General features: G+C 52.1%; 1 protein-coding gene across 1 annotated transcript; it reads left to right on the top strand.

Annotated features, from left to right (window-relative positions):
• Positions 1-1,969: 1,969 nt before the first annotated feature.
• Positions 1,970-14,963, top strand: LOC108864718 (uncharacterized). The gene is made up of 5 exons (XM_018640882.1): positions 1,970-2,024; positions 10,105-10,307; positions 12,036-12,177; positions 13,974-14,113; positions 14,211-14,963. Exons 1-5 carry the CDS (start codon positions 1,970-1,972, stop codon positions 14,961-14,963), a joined length of 1,293 nt encoding a protein of 430 aa, XP_018496398.1.
• Positions 14,964-17,855: the final 2,892 nt, after the last annotated feature.

Raw genomic sequence — 17,855 nt, 5'->3', positions numbered from 1 at the left:
ATATTCTCAACGGATTCGCCACGGCTCATCTAGTCTGTGTGCTGGGACGCGACTCCACCGCCCCACCCGACTGCATTTCTTCTTCCTCTCGCTGCGAATTCTCCTCGAAAATTCCTCTTGCTTCGCTCCGCCATTGCACAAAAAAAGTGGCCAAACAACGAGCCCGACTATTGAAATTGATAGCAGAACCCTGCCTTTCAATAGAGAGCGGTCGGAGGAAGCCGGGTCGGTCTGCGAGTAGAACACTTGCGAGCCGACAAGGGGAGGCCGGCCCCGACAGAGCGAAAAGAAATCCGAGTGAGGGTATCCGCAACGAGGGTCAGTCAATGAACTAGTAAACATCATCATCGGAGCCGAGCAGCTAACGGGAAAACGACTACAGACAATCAAATACAAACTAATGGAGCAACGATTAACAATCGTAGGGGACGGTCCGCATACGACTAACATGTCCCTAATCTCGCTCAGCTTCTGTTAACTCTGTCTCCCTGCTCTCGTGGGAAGAATCAACTACCCTTCTTTCGCTGGACCGATGCCTCGACCCATCGAGGGACAATCCTGAGCGCTCGCACGGCTCTTTCCCTTTTCCAAGAGAAATGGGTTCTATACAGAAAACACTGTTCTCGGGAACCGATGCCAGGCTACGCAACGGATCGCCTTTCGAAATTCAAAAGTATAACCGGATCAGGCGGTAGGAATTCTTCTTCTGGTATCGGGTATGAAAAGGAGGATCTGTTACGTTTCATTTGAACTCCGTGAAGAGCTCCATCCTTCACTTGGACGTCTCACGTTGTTCGTTCTGTGCGATCTATCGGATCAACTCTTTGAAAGGAACCTGTGCGTATTTGTCAAACAGGTCAGGCGGGATGAGCACGTCGTCTGTGACAGGGAGCCGTAAGACGAGCTACGAACAGAGATCTCAACGAAAAAAGATTCACTTTAATCTGGGAACATCCGGTTCGATCTGAGCGTCTTCAGCTTTCCCAGACTCGTCGGCCGGCCCGTGATTTTCAATAGAGGTATGTGACACTTCTCAACCGGTTCGACGAGTCGCTTGCGGTCGCTTGACTTAGTTGGTTATACATACATAAGTACCTACCCACAAGCGGGTGTTGTTCGTGTCTTTCGTGTGTTCTCACGGAGAGACGATGCCTGCGACGTGACGTTTTGACCCGCGCTTCCGAATGTTTGTGTAAAATGTTGACGGAACGTCAACAGCTCCGTTTGAGACGTTGTTATCGACGCCAGAAGAACAACAGAACCAGAAGCGGGTGTGGGACGACGGGACGAGTGAAAGACTGAATGGAGTTTGAATAAACCTCCTTGGTTTGAACGGCGGAGCGGAACACGTGTCACTTCCGACCCGCCGTGCCACTCGCTCGCCGAGAGCGTCGATCCTGGCGCGCACCGCCTGTGAGACTCCGATTCAATACGCGTCAAGGTCGGCGTAGTTTTTATCGGTCGGCGAACGAGAATCGGAACAATTTTTACCGCCTGTTCGTCCGTGCCTAGCTCCCTCCTTGCAGTCGGTCGTTGGAGCGGTCGGCGCCGGACCGACCGATCGTTGGTAAGGGGTGACCGACAAAAGAACACTCGTAAGTGTCGAATCCCCGGGGTCGCACCGTGAGGACTCGGATAGAGGTCCCATTGAGTTTGGCTTTTGCTCTCAATTGGCTCCGGCCAGGTGAAGGAAAATCTGGAAACAGGCTGCTCGAGGCCGAACTCCTTCCCCGCTTGGCCATTCGATTTTTCGTCACAGATTGCCTCACCCAAATGTATGTACGAATGTATGCATATCAGGGTCATGGCCCCATTTCGAATGCAATACTCATCAGAGCCCGAACGGCGCGTAGAAACAAAAGCTGAAGGGGAAGGGGGCGGACCCGGGGCGAAAAAGCGGAACATTCCGGGTCGAGGGTCGAAAAATCCATGTGGAGAAAAAGCAACAATGCATTGAATGGACGCCAAAATGATGATCAATAACATTGACGCCTACCGTGAGAGTACCCCATCAGCTCTGCTAGGTGAGCGAGGCCGTCCGGCCGCGATTCGGGGGTCTTGAGGAGCCTGCGATGCTGGGTCGGCGGGCCCTCCGCTTCGGAGATCGTCATCGGCGGTGGCGGCGACGACAAGAGCCAGGACAACAGTGTGGATGAGGTCGAGGACATGAAGGGCGAGAACCTCAGGCATGAAGAAGAGTGGGCACTGAAGCCGTTGCAAAGCGTGAGCAAACGACCCGAGCGAGAAATGTGTCTCCCCAACGCAGAGGCTCGATTACAGGCGAGACACACGGCACGCAGTCGACTACGGAAGACCAGCGGATCATCAACGAACCAGCCAACGCCGTGCCGTGGCGCGACGAGCCCACCGAAAACTCGTTGACCGTTTCCGCGCCCCATTCCTTGTCTCAGTCAGCTCGGAACCGATGGAAATTACTACGGTCTCTCCGATCGACGACGCTGCCCTGCGAAAATTCGAGAAAGTCAAGACACTCGGAAACTTGTGGCAACGAGATAATTACCGAGGGACCATGCTTGGTCGTCACGGAGGCCTACGAGGATCGCGAAAAAGCGTTTGCATACGAATGGAAGGTGGAACGCGGAATGGTTTTCCGTTTGACAACTTCCCCCGTATGATCTATACCAAGTCTCTTATCCTGGACTCGGCGGAGCGTCTGTGGTTGGAGAGGTCTAAAGGTCCCGATGGGATCGAGTCATTGTGGAGACGAAGCCGGGGCCACTAGAGAAACTAGCTCCTATCTTCCGTCTCCATATCCGTGCCGCGAAAGTCTTTGTGAGTCCGCTTGGCAATTCCGACTGCCGCAGGTCCCTCGGGCGGTGACGGCGAAGGTTGAGCGCGTTCGCCTGCCGACTTGTCGTCGGCCGACTGAGGAACAGGGGGGAGGGGGTGCGGGGACGAGGCAGTTGGGACTCCGGCAAAGTTTACCCAGTTTAATGTGGACGGCTGGTTGGTTGGTAGGCTGACTGACTGGCTAAGGTGCTGAGAAAGATTGTTGAGATGCACGAGAGCGGAGAACTCTCACGATGAACACCACGAATAGGAGAGAACGGAGACAAGGGCGCGCGACCGACAGATGAACGTTCTCCACTCGCACGCCTTCAGTGTCTAACTAACTGAGTCACTTGAAGCAACTCTACGACGGAATATATTGCGACGTTGAATGGAGAACGCGCTTTAGTCAGTCAGGGAGGCAGACAGCCAGCCAGCCTTCCAGTTAACCTGCCTACCAGCCAGTTAAGCACCGTAAGACAGTTAGTAGGACGGAGGAACGGGCCCGGGAGAGAGGGAGAGATAGGCCGATCGAGCCACCGACGAACTATTGTGTGTAATCTTCTTTGTTCCTCTAGATTCAGATTCCCTGTCCCGTATGTCGGCTCGTCGATCTCTGCTGACGCCACAGTCGAATAAAACTCTGATCACGTCGTCGAGTATTCATTGTTCATGACTACGGAAACGAGGGGTGACAACGAAGAGGACTCCACCGTAATCATGATCCTCGCGGAGACTGACATGACTAATCCAACTCAGCTTTCGGAGAAAATCTGAGCCCTTCCCCATCCTACGAATTGAATTTGTTCAAAGGTGAAAATTTCTCTGAGAGCTGGTCAGCCTTGAAGATAAGGCTGTAAGAGAGAATTTCTTATGTGGGAATGAGCTATTTAGAACGCATTCTCTTCCCTATAGCATCGGAATTAGCTGCGGTGAGAATCAAGTTCCCCATCAATCAAATATCTCGGACGACAGGACAGAGGAATTCCCACTGTAGAGAGCTCATGGTCTACTGTCACTGTGAAGACAAATAGCGAACCATAAATTTAACAGATGACCTGGACCGCATGGTATTGAATGGAGTGCGAGCCTCGAACCTCTCTCGGTGCGGGCTGAGCACCGCATTGCTCGTTGGTTACAAATAGGTCGAACAAATGAGCTTAGATGAGGTGAACGGGTCAGTCACTCGGGCTTTCGTTGGACTTTTCGTCCCTCCCCATTTCTCGGCATCGTTCCCCGATGCTCCCCCTCGAGCATGAAGCCCTCGCGTTTTACATCCGCTTCCATCGGTTCCGGAGCCCTTCACATTCCCGCGATGCCGCTTACCCCTAGAGAAAACGGCATCGCGTTAGGTTCGCGCCCTCAGTTCGTCCCTTGGTCGGTGGACCGAACGAGCGGTTGGCCAGTAGAATTGTGTGCGAGCATTCCAGCCCATTAGCGCTGCTGGTCGCTACTCTCTATCTATGCTGTATGGCGTGCAATTAACGCTGCTGCCCTTCCGTCGCGTGGCCTTCCGTTTGCCGAAGCTTTGCCTGGCCGCTTGAAAGGCGGCCAACTGAGAGATACTTGAGCGGGGGTGAAGGGTGGTCGCAACGCGTTTTTATCTCCGAGTGGACACAAACACAGCCAGACGGACGGGTTTGAATTTAAGCTTTGTCGCCCTGCGTAATTTGAGGTTGGCCCGCGAGCAGGTTTCGAGCTCGAATCGGACCGAAACCAGTGGAGCGGAGATCGGGGTGGCTAGTTAACTGAAAATTTAATGGGAGCCGCCAGTGAGACCAGTGGTGAGGGTTGTTGTTGATTACAACGAATCGGTTATTAATGATCTCGCCACCCGTCACTAATAATAATCATAATCGTAGTTCCTGTCGGAGACTGGTCTCGGGGACGACCCTCGCATCGGTGGGAGGCAGGCCCACCATCAGATCGGTTGACTCGTTCGCTGCGAATAGTTTGACGGTTGAATCGCTGGCTGAAGCTCGGGTGGCTCCTCCGGGCGATCTTCAGATCGATGGAACGAGCACCGATCGAATCGTTCCGACCGATGGAATCTACTCGTAGCTCAACAACTTTAAATTGAAGCAGCATATCGACTGAAAAGCTCACCTGTTCGAACTACCATGAGGACGGTGGCAAAGCGTTTCTGAGCGCCGCTCGGCGGTTTCGAGCGCCGAGAGTGAGCTAAATTAAAAGTTTCTTTTATCAAACGAATGGAGTAGCAACAGCTATGATGAGCCTGATGATGGAAGAGATCTTCTTCTTCTGTTGCAAATTAAACAACACAACATCGGGAGGGGGTGGCGGGATGGAATTTGCAGAGCGGCCTCAATCCTCAATTTTTTTATCCCTAAATTCACTCTCGACTCCCCCCATCCCCCTCTCCCACCCGGATGCGTACAACCCTCAGTCGGCGGCAGCTGCCGCCGCACAAAGTTAATAATATTTATGAAGTTTTGAAGCTCGTTGAAGGCTTCTCTTACCAGAGTATCAAGCTAAATGCTGAAATAAAAACTTCAGACTTACGCGCGGAATACGTGATGCCTCTGAGTAAGTGAACAAGCAGTCGTTTCGCTGGAAACATTTTTTTAATTTGACAAGCTCAGCTTTCACTTCGGTCGACTTCAGATACAGCCTCATGCACGTTCTTCGCTGCGCGAGAGCACGAGCGAGCGCGAGAAGCAGAGTCGGGGAGGAACCAGTCAGTCAGCTGTAATTATTCAAAGCGAAATAATTAGTCAGTCATTCTGGTACGTCATCGTCCAGCTGCCGCAATACGTAATACATTCGACGATGCGTTTTTCCTTGAAATTCCCGTATTCGGTCGAACCGAGTTCCGAGCATCGACCGCGCTCGGAACGGAAGCTTGAAAGGAGCCCAAATAATCCACAAGTGATGCTTCATTTCCCCTACATCGGCATTCGCCCCGCGTTGACCTTGTCGCGAGGCGTTTTAAAGATCTTTCGCGTCGACAGTGCAGCGTCTGACGCATAGATCGTTCGATGAGAATATCGCAGACGGCCGCCGACTCGATTCCGGACTTGGTGCAGAGAACTATTGTTCGGCAGGGGTTCCGACCGATGACTCGGGGTGCAGATGCCCTCGCGAAGAGCTTCGGGAGAGAAAGGGAGCGGTCCACGCTTTTCATAAACCACATACATATAGGGAGGCTATCGATTCGCAGCGATTCCCCCCACCGAGGGATAAGTCTCGTACCGCAGCCGGTAGCCCGCACATTTTTTTTGTTCCATTCATGTGCGTCGTCGTAGTAGTCTCGTGTTTCAGCCGGTCCCAGACAGACAGAGTTGGTTCCAGCGACAGGCGGGGAGTCGACGTGCGCAGCGAGGAAGAACTGGTGGTCGGCGGCATTCACTTCAAATTAAGATCTATGTCAAGCAGCGGGGAGCGAGAGAATGATGTTTGAGCAATATGAAAACGGGGTCTTTTTTTTCTCTTCCTTCATCCCATGCGACCCCTCAGCCTGTCGACAGCAAAACTCTCCGAAGCCTTTTGTGAAGATGTGCACGTGTGCTATGCATGTGTTGAAAGTCTGTTTGCGTGTACATAAGGAACCAGCCATAAGCGAGCGAGTGAGTGAGCGAGCGCCTTAAGTAATGCTGATTAATAGGTCGCCGAGCTGCTTGTTTCGAGCGCAGTTCACACGGAGAGCCTCCACTTCTGGCGGGTTAACGCGCGCACTCAAACATCCTCCGCTGAAGCCGGCAACTTTCAATAGCGTTTCCGATGATCGCCCGTAATCCGTCGACACCCTCTGTCGGGGGGAGATCTCTCGACGGAGACTCCCTCGCCGAATATCCTCCGCGTCAGTGCTGCTGCCGGTGACGAGCAGCTGATCTTTACGAGCGGCTTCTCGAAATAAAGGTGAAATAGTTCGATCCGCTGCCCGACGATGAGGCAAACCTACTACATACAAGCGCGCCTCCCGGCACGCTGATAAAACAGACAAAGAAAGTGACAATTGCCGATCTTTGCCGATCTCATATGTTACGGATAGAGGAACAGAGCGTACCGAACGTCCTCTCTGCTATCTCCTCCTTGCTTCGAGCTGTCAAGCTGCGCTCTGCGGGGTGGGTTGCTCGGATGGTCGCTTCTTCGTTCGTTCGTGGATCGTTCGTTTGCGCTCGCTCGCTCGCTTGCTTGCTCGGTCGTTTGGTTGCTTGGCCGACCGGCCGTTCGCTCGCTCGCTCCATGGGAATGGGAGCAGGGGGCGGGGGAGTCAAAGCGGGGGTCGGTCTGAGTGGGACGACTTGGACAGGATAATTGTTTTATATGGAGTTGGTTTCATACTCGACGCCAGCGGACAGGGCGGAGCGGGCAATGAGTGGGAGTTTCGGGGGAACCGAAAAAAGAGATGAGGACGAGAGGGAGAAATTTTGAATAGCTGTCATATGTAGCCGCGGCGGCGGCTCCCTTCACAACGCACGCCGACCCATGGACGGATGGGCCGACCCATCTATCCTGTGGTGAGTCTGTGTGTCCGTTCGTCGGCACGTCTGTCCGTGGCCCTATATGCTATCTGCTGCTGCTATCTCTCTGAGTTTCCAACAAAACGGAATGAATGTGTGACTCCACCTAACGCAGCTGCCGCCGTCCCCGATGCCGGTCTTCAGCGGCAAAGGTGGCGAAGGCGGCGGCGGCGTTCCGCGATGGCGGAGCGAGGAGAACGGGAAGAAGGGGAAAATCGCGGACGGAACGCGTAGAAGAGCGACAATGAAAAGTGTGCGCGGGAGTCAAAGAGCAGGCGAATGTTATGGGCGGTTGTTGCGGCGGAGAAGCGGAAAAGGAAGGTGAGCAGCCAAAACCCCCGTCTTCCTGTTTCCCGCGGTCCCTCCCAGACGCACCTAGTCGTCCGTGGACACAGCCCGGAATACACCTGGAAGTGCAAACACCACGAAGGCATTTGCACCGACACACCACAATAACCTGTTCGGTCACGCAGCTGGGCGACGCAGAAAAGGCGGAAAGAAAACGTTCGAAGCGCTGTAGCGGGGGTGATGACGAAACACCTGTTGCCTCTCGCGGGGCCGAGGGTCTCTTTCGGCTCGCGAATGGATACGGAATACTCGTGGACCGACTGACTGGCTGGGAGTCTTCTGGAGCTCTTCAGCAGACCCGATGCGTCGTCGAAGGCTGATGAGCCGGATTGGCTACGCTGATTCGTGGCAACCGACACAATCTTAAATTCTCTTTCTCCTCCTTCCTCCTATCCGGGTCATCGGCGGTGCCTTCCGGTGGTTCCCCCACTCAGGGAACCTTGCGAGCTCGAATCAGAGGCGAATTAGGTTTGTCCCTCCGTTCTTCACACAGTTGACTCTTCATGAATTGGACAAATCGTCTCTCATTTCCACCCCTCGCGTTCTGACCCCTCGACCCTGTCCGGGTTCCCGACAAAAGCCGCCGTCGTTTTCGGACAACGACAAACTACAGATGTTCGTCCGAAGTTTAGATTCGGAAAGAGAGATGGCATCGAGTCGACGAGCCGACTCGAAGTTGAGACGACGACCACCTCCTCGCTTTAGATTTGGCGAGTCTGAGCCGAAGAGCGAGTGAGCGGAAATAACTCAGTGGGGAGTAGCAGAACGATGACGTTGATGATGGCGGAGGCGATGACGATGTCAACACTAATGAAATGAGAACGGGGACTTTTGCTATGGGGGAAGTTCGATTTTCGTCTTTCGTCGGAGAGGAGATTTATTCGTTATGGGTCTGAGAGAGAAAAGAGGGGCGCTGGTCAACCAACCAACCAACCAACCGACCGGCACTGTAATCAGATCATCAGCCCAGGTTTGCGTGGAAGAGCGATTCTTTCCGCATGACCTCTTCGAAACGAATTTCCATATGAGCTCATAATGATACATCCGCGCGAGAAAATATTTGTCACAAATTGTCGAAACATTCACGAGTCGGATAATTGAGCTCGATCCGATTGGCATACCTACCACCTGTCGTCAACCTGATTGACAGATCGGATAGCAGGACCACTGGACCGACGAGCGGATAAAAAAACAAGAAGGTATCTCCAAGAATCAGTCTCGGCCGTTGATCTGTCGTCGCTGTTGCCGCCGCAACTGATCTCGTCTTGATCTGCATCTCATCTTGTGCCCTTGCCCCGCATCAGCCAGAAGCAGAAGGAGAGAGGTCAGGGGCACAGATCGCCTCTACTGGACCGAGATACTCGCGCGAGCACAAATACGCTCGACGCGAGTCAATTGTAGCCAAGAAAAAAACGGAGCAGCTCTGTTGAACGTATTCAGCTCGACTGGAGCTTCCATGGGAGCTACTGCGTGAGCTGAGCTATTTTTTGGTCAGCCATCCTCTCGTGGACCTGCACTATCTATCTGTTCATAAAAAACCAACTGCTACCATGCCCGCGAACTGTCTACCGGAAGTAGCCTCCGTCGACTTACTTAATATGCTTCATAAAGTCTCTCGGTTGACGTTGCGTTGCTGTGCACCAACTTCGGTGGCAGAGTATCGCTATTGCCTCCGCATCGCCACCGTATTTGCCCTAAGCATGACGGCAGTCGACTGTAGTGGCTTCGGTTCCCGCTCCTGTCGTCGTCGTCGTCTCCTCCTCCTCCATCGCCCCTTCGTTCGCTGGGGCTGCTAAGCCAAGTTAACGGAAATTGGCGAGCCGACTACGCGACTAGATCTCTCGGCAGCTCATCGAAACGGGGTCCTGGAAAGTGTCCCGGCTTTAGAGCTTTTTTATGTTCTATCCATCTCTACCCCTTCACCAATCCATCTGTAAGTTTGTCTACCCATCGACGATGCTCGTATTACGTCCATATCGCAGAAAGAGGAGAGAGCGCTCCTCGCTGCGGGGTGGGGAGGCTCGGCTCCTGATCGCGATGAATTGTCTTGGGTAAATTCACTCGGCTGCCCAAAAATGCGAAGACGACGCGATCCGGAGATGGCGGCGACAAATCACATCGGAGGGATCGGAGACCGAAGGAGATTCCCGCCTCACTGACTGACTGAGATAGCTGAAAGGACAACGAATAGCTCGCGCCCTTTCGGGATTCACAATTCACAGGACGCGACCAAGGAACGGCGGAAGTCGTTGACCCTCGTGTGAAAGCCGTTCCGCGCGGGGGCTCATCGGATGAAGAACCCGGTCCGGCTCCGGGTCTCTTCTCCTCCGAAATCACTTAGACAGGAGAAAAATATTCTCTCATTCGAATTCGGTCGGAATTTCGCATACTCCTCTCGGAGACTCTCTCGATGCTGTCTCGAATTTGGTGACCTTAGAGACAAGAAGTCTGACCTCGTAATGAAATGTTTCTTCTGTTGCAGGATTGCGCCTGACCCACCTATCGGTCCCGTCGGTCGTTCTCGCGGGGGAAAGTGCTTGGCTCAATTGTAGCTACGATCAAGGAGAAGACGACCTCTACTCGTTGAAGTGGTACAAAGACAACGTCGAAATTCTCGGCTACATGCCAATGGAACCGTTGCAGTCCAGGATCAAAATCTTCAACTTGAGCGGAGTTTATATCGACGTAAGTATCTCTCGAAAACTTATGCCCTTCACCTCGTCGAGCCGAAATCTCGGCATCGAGTACCGATGCCGGACGTGCTTTGTTAACGAGGATTCCACGAAAACGGCTTGTCCATGATGAGGCATGACGTAAGGCCACCGGAAAAACATTCACGCGGGCCGATTTTCGACGACTGCGGGGTCGAATGCACGAATTCTATTAGGCAGGGCCGTGCTAAAGCCACACGAGAGTGGCTGTGATTGGATTTTGATCCAACGACTTCTTAGTAAGCCGAAGATAAACTTCAGTGTATGTATTGTCGCTCTCTGGAAGAACAGGCAGAACACGAGAAACACTTTCTATTGAGTGACACGACTGGAGGTCCGCTAAGGCGAACTCGAAGAGGAATTAGTCGCTCAAATAGAGCTGCACTTTCACTTACGGTGCACCAGCAGCAGCTCTCGGGGTAATCCCGCAGACATTAATTAGGCTGATAAGCAACGCTATTAGGCCTAAGGCAGGGCAGGGTTGACCAGGGCGGGATTGACTTGCTTGCTGCTTTGCGGGCAGATAGGCACCCGGCGAGCGCCCAGCTCGTCCGACAAGCTACTCGCGGGATGCCATTATAAGTGGTCATCCTTCCCAATGTAGCAGTCCGCGCAAGCGAGGGCCGCCTACGGCCATCGGCGCACCGAGGGACCCAGACAATGCACAATTGCTCGACTCAACACTCACAACTAGCCCATTGTACACTCTCGTGCGATCTATGAGTACTCAACCCCTCTCCGCGTATCTAATAACCAACTCCGACTCGAATTTCGCCGTAGAGATTATCACGATTGAGAGATTACCGCCATTAGATTACTTCTTGATTCCTGCTTGATTTCTTCCGAAATGGGTCGAATCCATGTCCTGAGCCGCTCGCTTTCGCGTCAGTGTGCCCAGGTGGATTTTGCTACGCGCTTAGACGTCCGACGGGAAATGAAGTTCCCCCTCTCGGCCTCTCTGCGTTCCAGAACGCCTCTTGAGCGCTGGAGCGAATAGGACCTGTTGCGTTGTTTTTTTTCTCCTCACGAGCTGCTGGCTGAAACGCTCCTTCACTCAGGTGAACTGTTGAGTCGCAGGGATCTAGGCAGCTCCGAGCTCGAGAACCGCCACCGTAGCCGCGCTGGGTCATCTTCATCGGTAGTCCAGCCCTTCAGGAGGCGTTGTTCTATTTTCTCTGATCCACGGGCTTAGCGAGGGCTACAGAACTCTTCGATACGGAGCGAGCGACTCCTGTGCTCGTGCGGCGCGCTGTTCTCTACTTTTTCTTCTCGTGTGGAGGAAAGGTGTCAGTTCATAGGATATTTGAGAGGGTGTCAGCGGGATGAATCTTTCCCAGCCCAACCCGACCCTCTCGAATTCCATTGCCCCGCACCCTATGGCTCGTGTCACTCTCTGGACAGAGAGGGGAGGAGCGCGAGCCGGGGCGAGTACGAAAGGGAATGAAGAATTGGGATCAGTACGCCACCAATCCCAGAGCGGAACTGCTGAAATCCATTGTTTTGTTTAAGTCACAATGAAAAATTTGAATACGTGCATTGTTTCAACACTCGTCCCCGCTGAAGTCACTGGATTGGGTGGAATTTTCTCCTAGTGTCGGACATCACCTCCGGATATCTCTCGTAATCGAGATGTCAACTGACACGGCGTCGGACCTAGGTTCTATGAGATTTCCACTCACCCCAGCTTACATTTTTTTTCTAGCTGGACCAAACGAGAGCCAATCCCGCGAACATCTTCCTCAGCCACACGGATAGGTTCTCAGAAGGTCGCTACAGGTGCGAGATCTGCGGAGACGGTCCGAAGTTCCGCACGGCTCGTGCACACAAGGACATGACTGTTGTCGGTAAGTGCTCGATTCCCACCTCTCTATGCAGCTTCTTGAATGGTCCTTGTCCGGAGGAGGACCTTCGAATCACGTAATCCGCGCCGTATCAGAAGTCTAATCTCGAGAGCGGATGGAGAGCGAGTTTTAGACTTGAAGCGACGGAAAGTCTTGCGACGGATACGATGGAGTTGAGGGCAACGCTATGCCCTCCTCTGAGGACCGTACAGGCTTCTTGAGAAAGATCATGTTACCCCGGAGTCGCGGGTATGAATTCAAGCCAAAGTATTTTAGAGCCCATATCCTACGGAGGCTGTGGGGAAAGTTCGGGAGAGTCTCTCAAATTTCTTCGCTTTACTGTTCGCTTAGTTCGCATACGGACTTGTGGTCGAACGCTTGGTAGAAGCGGTGCCATGTAGCACGTGTCCTGTGTCGACTTCTGAGCCAACTAAGTTCGTTCGTCAGCTTCGGCTCGACCCGCTATCTCCGTCGATTATTCATGGACCTTGGTAAACCGCTCGACGCTCGGGACGCTTGACGTAGTTCTGCTTTTCCGAAAGGCGGATCTTTCTCGCGCGCAGCAGCAGCAGCAGCTCCATCCAAAAACGCTATTCTGGCAGCGCGAGGCGACAGATACCGCCATGGTCGATGGCTTGTTTTATCTACTTCAAAATTCATGCGTAGACCTGATCTCCGCGAGAAGAAGTCAAACAACGACGAGTACACGAAAAAAATCAAAACGCAATTACAAAGACCCGGGAAGCCGCCTACGGCAGCCTCAACCACGACAACGACAGCAAACCTACGACTCACTCGTTTAAGCGCCGCCGCTGCTGCTGCGGAAACAAGGATGTCTACACACAAACACTTTTATATGCATTGAAGCTCCTCGCGCAACCATAGAGTACTTCTGAGTTCACTGCTCGTGTAAATTGTTCACAAACAGTTGGAAATTCCCCCGTGTTCTCGACCGTCTTCACGTAGTTCGCATCGGAAACACAATTTCAGGAACGTTCGTTTTTAATGTCGCTCGTTCCGTTCGTTGCTCCGTCGTATCGTTCCCTGCTCCATTCGTTTGTTTGTTTGCGTGTTTACTTTCGGCCTTGCAGCTTCAGATGCTCCGATTCCCAAGGAGTAAAACCCGTGTTTCCATTCATTTCTGGGCGGCGGCGGCGGATGCTCAGCTAAATGTATCGCGTATGGATATTCGTCCGGATTCGCGACCAGAGAGCACTTTTTCGAAGAGCCCAATATTGTGCCTTCATACAATCCGCCTAGACACCCAACCCAGAATGTTACAGGCAGTAGGAGCAGCGGCATATCCTATTAGTCTACCTCTTCATTATAAGCGCGTCCATCGTAATGAATTGCTATTTTGCTATGTGTGCTCGCTCGCTCTCCCTCGCATGCTTGCTCACAGGCTGGCTCGGTCCTCTCTTTAATGATCGCACCGGCTCCCCCAGGAACTATTTTTCGTGGCCATCCAGCCCCGTAAGTGGCTTTTTCCGACAAATTTACCTGTTGTGCTCCTGGTGGTCATCCTAATCCTGCGCGTGGATGTTGTCATTGTCCCTCTCGCAGAAACGACGTCAAGAGAAACGAATTGCCGGTCGAAGAAGTGCCTCAGCCGTCCATTGAAAGCTTAGACGAGCAAGCCGCTTTCTAATTGATGGGCGAGTCGAATTATTATACCTTGGTTTTCCGCCGAGAGGAGCGAAACACTGTCGGAGCTGTCTGCCTGTCGTCGTTGTGAAGATCATTGGTGGATGATGGCCGTCGCTCTCCCTCTGACCGTATTTTTTCTCCTCTTGATACAGTGCTCCCTCCCAATGGACTTGTCGTGTCAGGAGTGTCCGAACACCGCAGCTACGAGGTGGGGGACTTCGTGAACGTCACCTGCAGCTATGGACCCAGCAAACCCCACGCTGATCTCGAGCTGTACATAAATGATATGAAGGTAAACTTGTCCCACGATTCCTCCGAAGACTCGACTGGCGAGATTGGGTCGGCGCGGCGGAAAGCCCAGAATACCATATGAGAATTCTTCCTTACAGATGCCCAACCAAGCCGAGCACACGTTGGTATCGAACTCATTCGACGCTGATGGCCGGTCGATGGTGACCAAAGTGTTGAGCTTCACCGTCACAGAGAGTCATTTCTGGAAAGAAGCCCTGAAACTCGATTGCAAATCACTCATCAAAGTGGAGTTCAACGTCAGTAGCGAAGAGATCAAAATCATGAACAAAGGACAGCAAGTGGAGATATCCGGCCGAATGGACGGGCCGCAAATCTCGGGCTCTCAGAAAGAATACAGTCGTCTGAACTCGCACGTGAAATTGACCTGCAAACCGTCCCAGCACGGGGATCCCAACCGAACGCCCGTCAAGACGATGTGGCTCATCAACGACAAGGAAGTCACTTCGCCGCGAATGATCAAATCTTACCAGCGTCAAGAAAACAATGTCACCCAGAACTTCCACGAGCTCAGGTTCCCGCTCAACTCGGCCGACCCCTTAATCCAGGGCTTCAGCAAGGGTCAGGACCTCAAGATCCGCTGTGTGTCGACAGAGATCATGGAATTCATGGATGTCACCACCCGGGTACTGATGAAGCGGGGACATCTTCTGTCTTCGGCGTCGGATTCGGCTCTCCCTCTACAGAATCACGAAAATCGGATTCTTGGTTTTCTCGCAGCCGCCTACTACAACTTTGTGAGTAGTCCGCATTCCTCCGGCTCTCGACCGGTCCATTGCGTCGCGTTGACAATCGTCCTTCTGTACGTGGCTGTTGTATCACGCTCAGTGTGAGGCTGAGGAGCGAGTGAGCCTGCTTCAATCGATTTTCTCCGAAAATCGAAGTCCCATCACTCTTTCAATTATTGATTTCTGGTTTGGATCGTCCCACGTTGTTCGATTGTGGTTCGATTCGATCGAAACTTTCCTCCCCGATGTAAATCGAAACCGAGGAAACGAGAGAATTCCTGATCAAATCTGCAAACCCATATGACAGGTGTGACGGGTTCGCCGCTCCTTTTGTCAACCGATGGCAACGGACGGAGAAATGTCATGATGAATGTGACAGTTTTCTGGTGGGCGGTCGGAAATTGAAAATCACTGAATTCTACGTCTAAGCGCGTATAGAGAGAGTCGGCTCAACGCTATACAAAGAATCAAGTCAGGTGACCGAAGTTGGACGGTTCCCCGTCAAAAGTGTTCGGTGCTCCTGCAACGATGGCGCGAGGTCCGGAGCGACCGGAGCCTCGGAGCACCGTGACCGTCAGTTGCTTTCTAAGTCATGTACAGACCCTCTACGTAAACTTCACGATACATACCAATCATCGAGTGCTGGAGCAGTTTTCAAGGACAGTTTGTGTCCCTCGCGTAGACGATCGACAATGAATCCGTGTCCGAATCCCACTAACTTGGAATTCGAATACCGATTGAAGAGCATCATTATAAATCAGAGAGATACTCTTTCCGCGGTACACATTGTCTTCTTGAGAACTGTTCGCAGAAACGATTGAGGTCGACGATATGTTCTCCATGCGACTGATTTCGACTGATTGGCGATGTATGTACATAACCTCGTCTTATCTGAATGCAATCCCTACTCTCGATATCTCTCTCCCCGATATAGTTCGCTATCCCTGTGATACGCTTGTGATATGGCTAACGATCCATCCTCATGAACCGACGCCATTGTTGAAATCACAACGAAGACGATTATAACGATACGCATGACTGAATAAAAAGACAGAAATGAAAGCTGCAGTTGGTGTCGGTGGATGCCCAACACCTATAATTATAAGGGAAAGAGTCGAAACGAACTGCGGTTTCTTCCGAGATGCATGAAGAAATCGGCTCATCGACTGGCTTGAGGAAGATTGACTTTAATACGAGCTGTCAGAACATGAAAAAATTCGAGATCTAAGACATTTATTGATTTTTTTCGATACCTCGAACGTTTCTGAAATCATGAATTAGCTGCATTTGTATATTTGTTCCTTGCCAAAGATAGGTATGCTAAGCATTCTCGATGGTCTATTGTTGGAAGATCTTCTATGAGATTCTGCACCCATTGAGCGAACGATGGAAAGGAGCTCGCCAGCGTCAATGAAACTCAATGTTCGTTCTCATTGAGTCTGGTTGGAACGTTCAGGGAAGGAGAGACTAGAAGAATGAACCAAAGCGCCACTCAGTCGGGACAGCCTCAAAGACCTTCGATAATAAAGAGAGAAGAATTTAAAGAAAAATCCCCCCTTCATTGAACACTCTCCGATTGGGGCAAAGGTTCTGCTGGATGCAATAGTCCAATCTTAGCCGAATGGTCGAGTACGAGGCCAAGAAATTATACGAGTTGCGTACGAATAAGTTGGAATCGTTTGGACGAAAGAGCAGTCGTGAGATGGAGAGCCTAAGAAACTGCGGACTGGAAGCTCTATCTGACACTCGTGAGCGAGAGTTCGTTGCCGCCGCCGCCGTCGTCATCATCATGGTCATCAGTCACCGGAAAAGGTTTCGCAGCCTTTCCGTTCAGGAGGAGCATTCAGTCTGTCAAAGCGACCCCTGGAAGCCGTGTGAGTAACCAGTTTGACGGAGATTCGGGGCACGAGACGACGAGGAAGCAAGTGACTATGAACTTCTTCCTCTCCCCGGGTCTTTCGTCCTCGTCCATTTCTTTCTCTTAGTCGCGCGACTAATCAAGAAAAATTAAGCCGCCGTCTTAATGGACTAACCCGTCTGCCACCGTTACTGTTATTTTGCACATTGTTCCCTCTCCTCCTCTTCTTCGCCAGTCTTTTTTCTCCAATCTCCAGTTCTCGCGTTCACCGGCGCGAAGCTGTTTCCATCTCATGAAGTGGTGCCGACGTACGGAGAGAGAGCGAACCCCCCTCCCGAACAAATCAGCCGGAACAAACTTCAGGACGAGAGGGACCGTGAGTTTCGAGCAAGCTCGTCACCAAGCATGATCGTCTTGAGAGACCGTTAAACCGGGGGTACGTGACTTGTAAATGAGCTCAGCGACGGAGACTTTATCGGAAGGAGACAGCACCGAAACATTGGGCGGCAACAACGAGACAATGAAATGTCGCAGCGGGATCGGAGTAATCTGCGACCCAAGCCTAGAGCCTGCTTTGTGCACTAGAGACTTCCCTTATATTAGAAACGGTCAACCGCAGGTCTACGATATGGAGAATCTCCGTTGACGACGGATCGAGGTTTGTATGTATTATCTCCACAATACAGAATGGTGCCGATTTGAGGATTGGAAGTCGAGAGCGTCCGAACCTCCAGAAGTTGGACCAGATTTCAACGTCACCGAGGAGAAATTTACCCTCAATTCGGAAATCGCTGCTTGACTCGAAATCCAAAGAGAAAAGTAGATAAGCTACGATCTCTAGCGACGAACTCGATGATATCTAGTTGATGACCGCACCATCTCTAACAAGTTATGGGCTTGCCCACCGTTCCCAAACCTCGGCAGATTTTTCGTGAATCTTCCAGGCCTCGCGAAATCTGTATACCTCTGTCCGTATTCCTGAATGTATATGTATTCCTCAGGCTGTGCCAGCCGAGATTCCGATGGGATCGAAATTATGAAAAATCAGAGAAGAAGCCTCCTCAAGTCGGTGGATAGATCCGATAGGTCGACATGCGGGGAAAATGCTCCCTCAAGTCTCGGAGAGTCTCGGAAAAGCA

Source organism: Galendromus occidentalis, unplaced genomic scaffold, assembly GCF_000255335.2.
Source record: "Galendromus occidentalis unplaced genomic scaffold, Mocc_1.1 scf7180000077511, whole genome shotgun sequence".
Lineage (NCBI taxonomy): Eukaryota > Metazoa > Arthropoda > Arachnida > Mesostigmata > Phytoseiidae > Galendromus > Galendromus occidentalis.
Note: the sequence above shows the minus strand (reverse complement) of the source record. Positions and strands in the feature narration are given on the sequence as shown.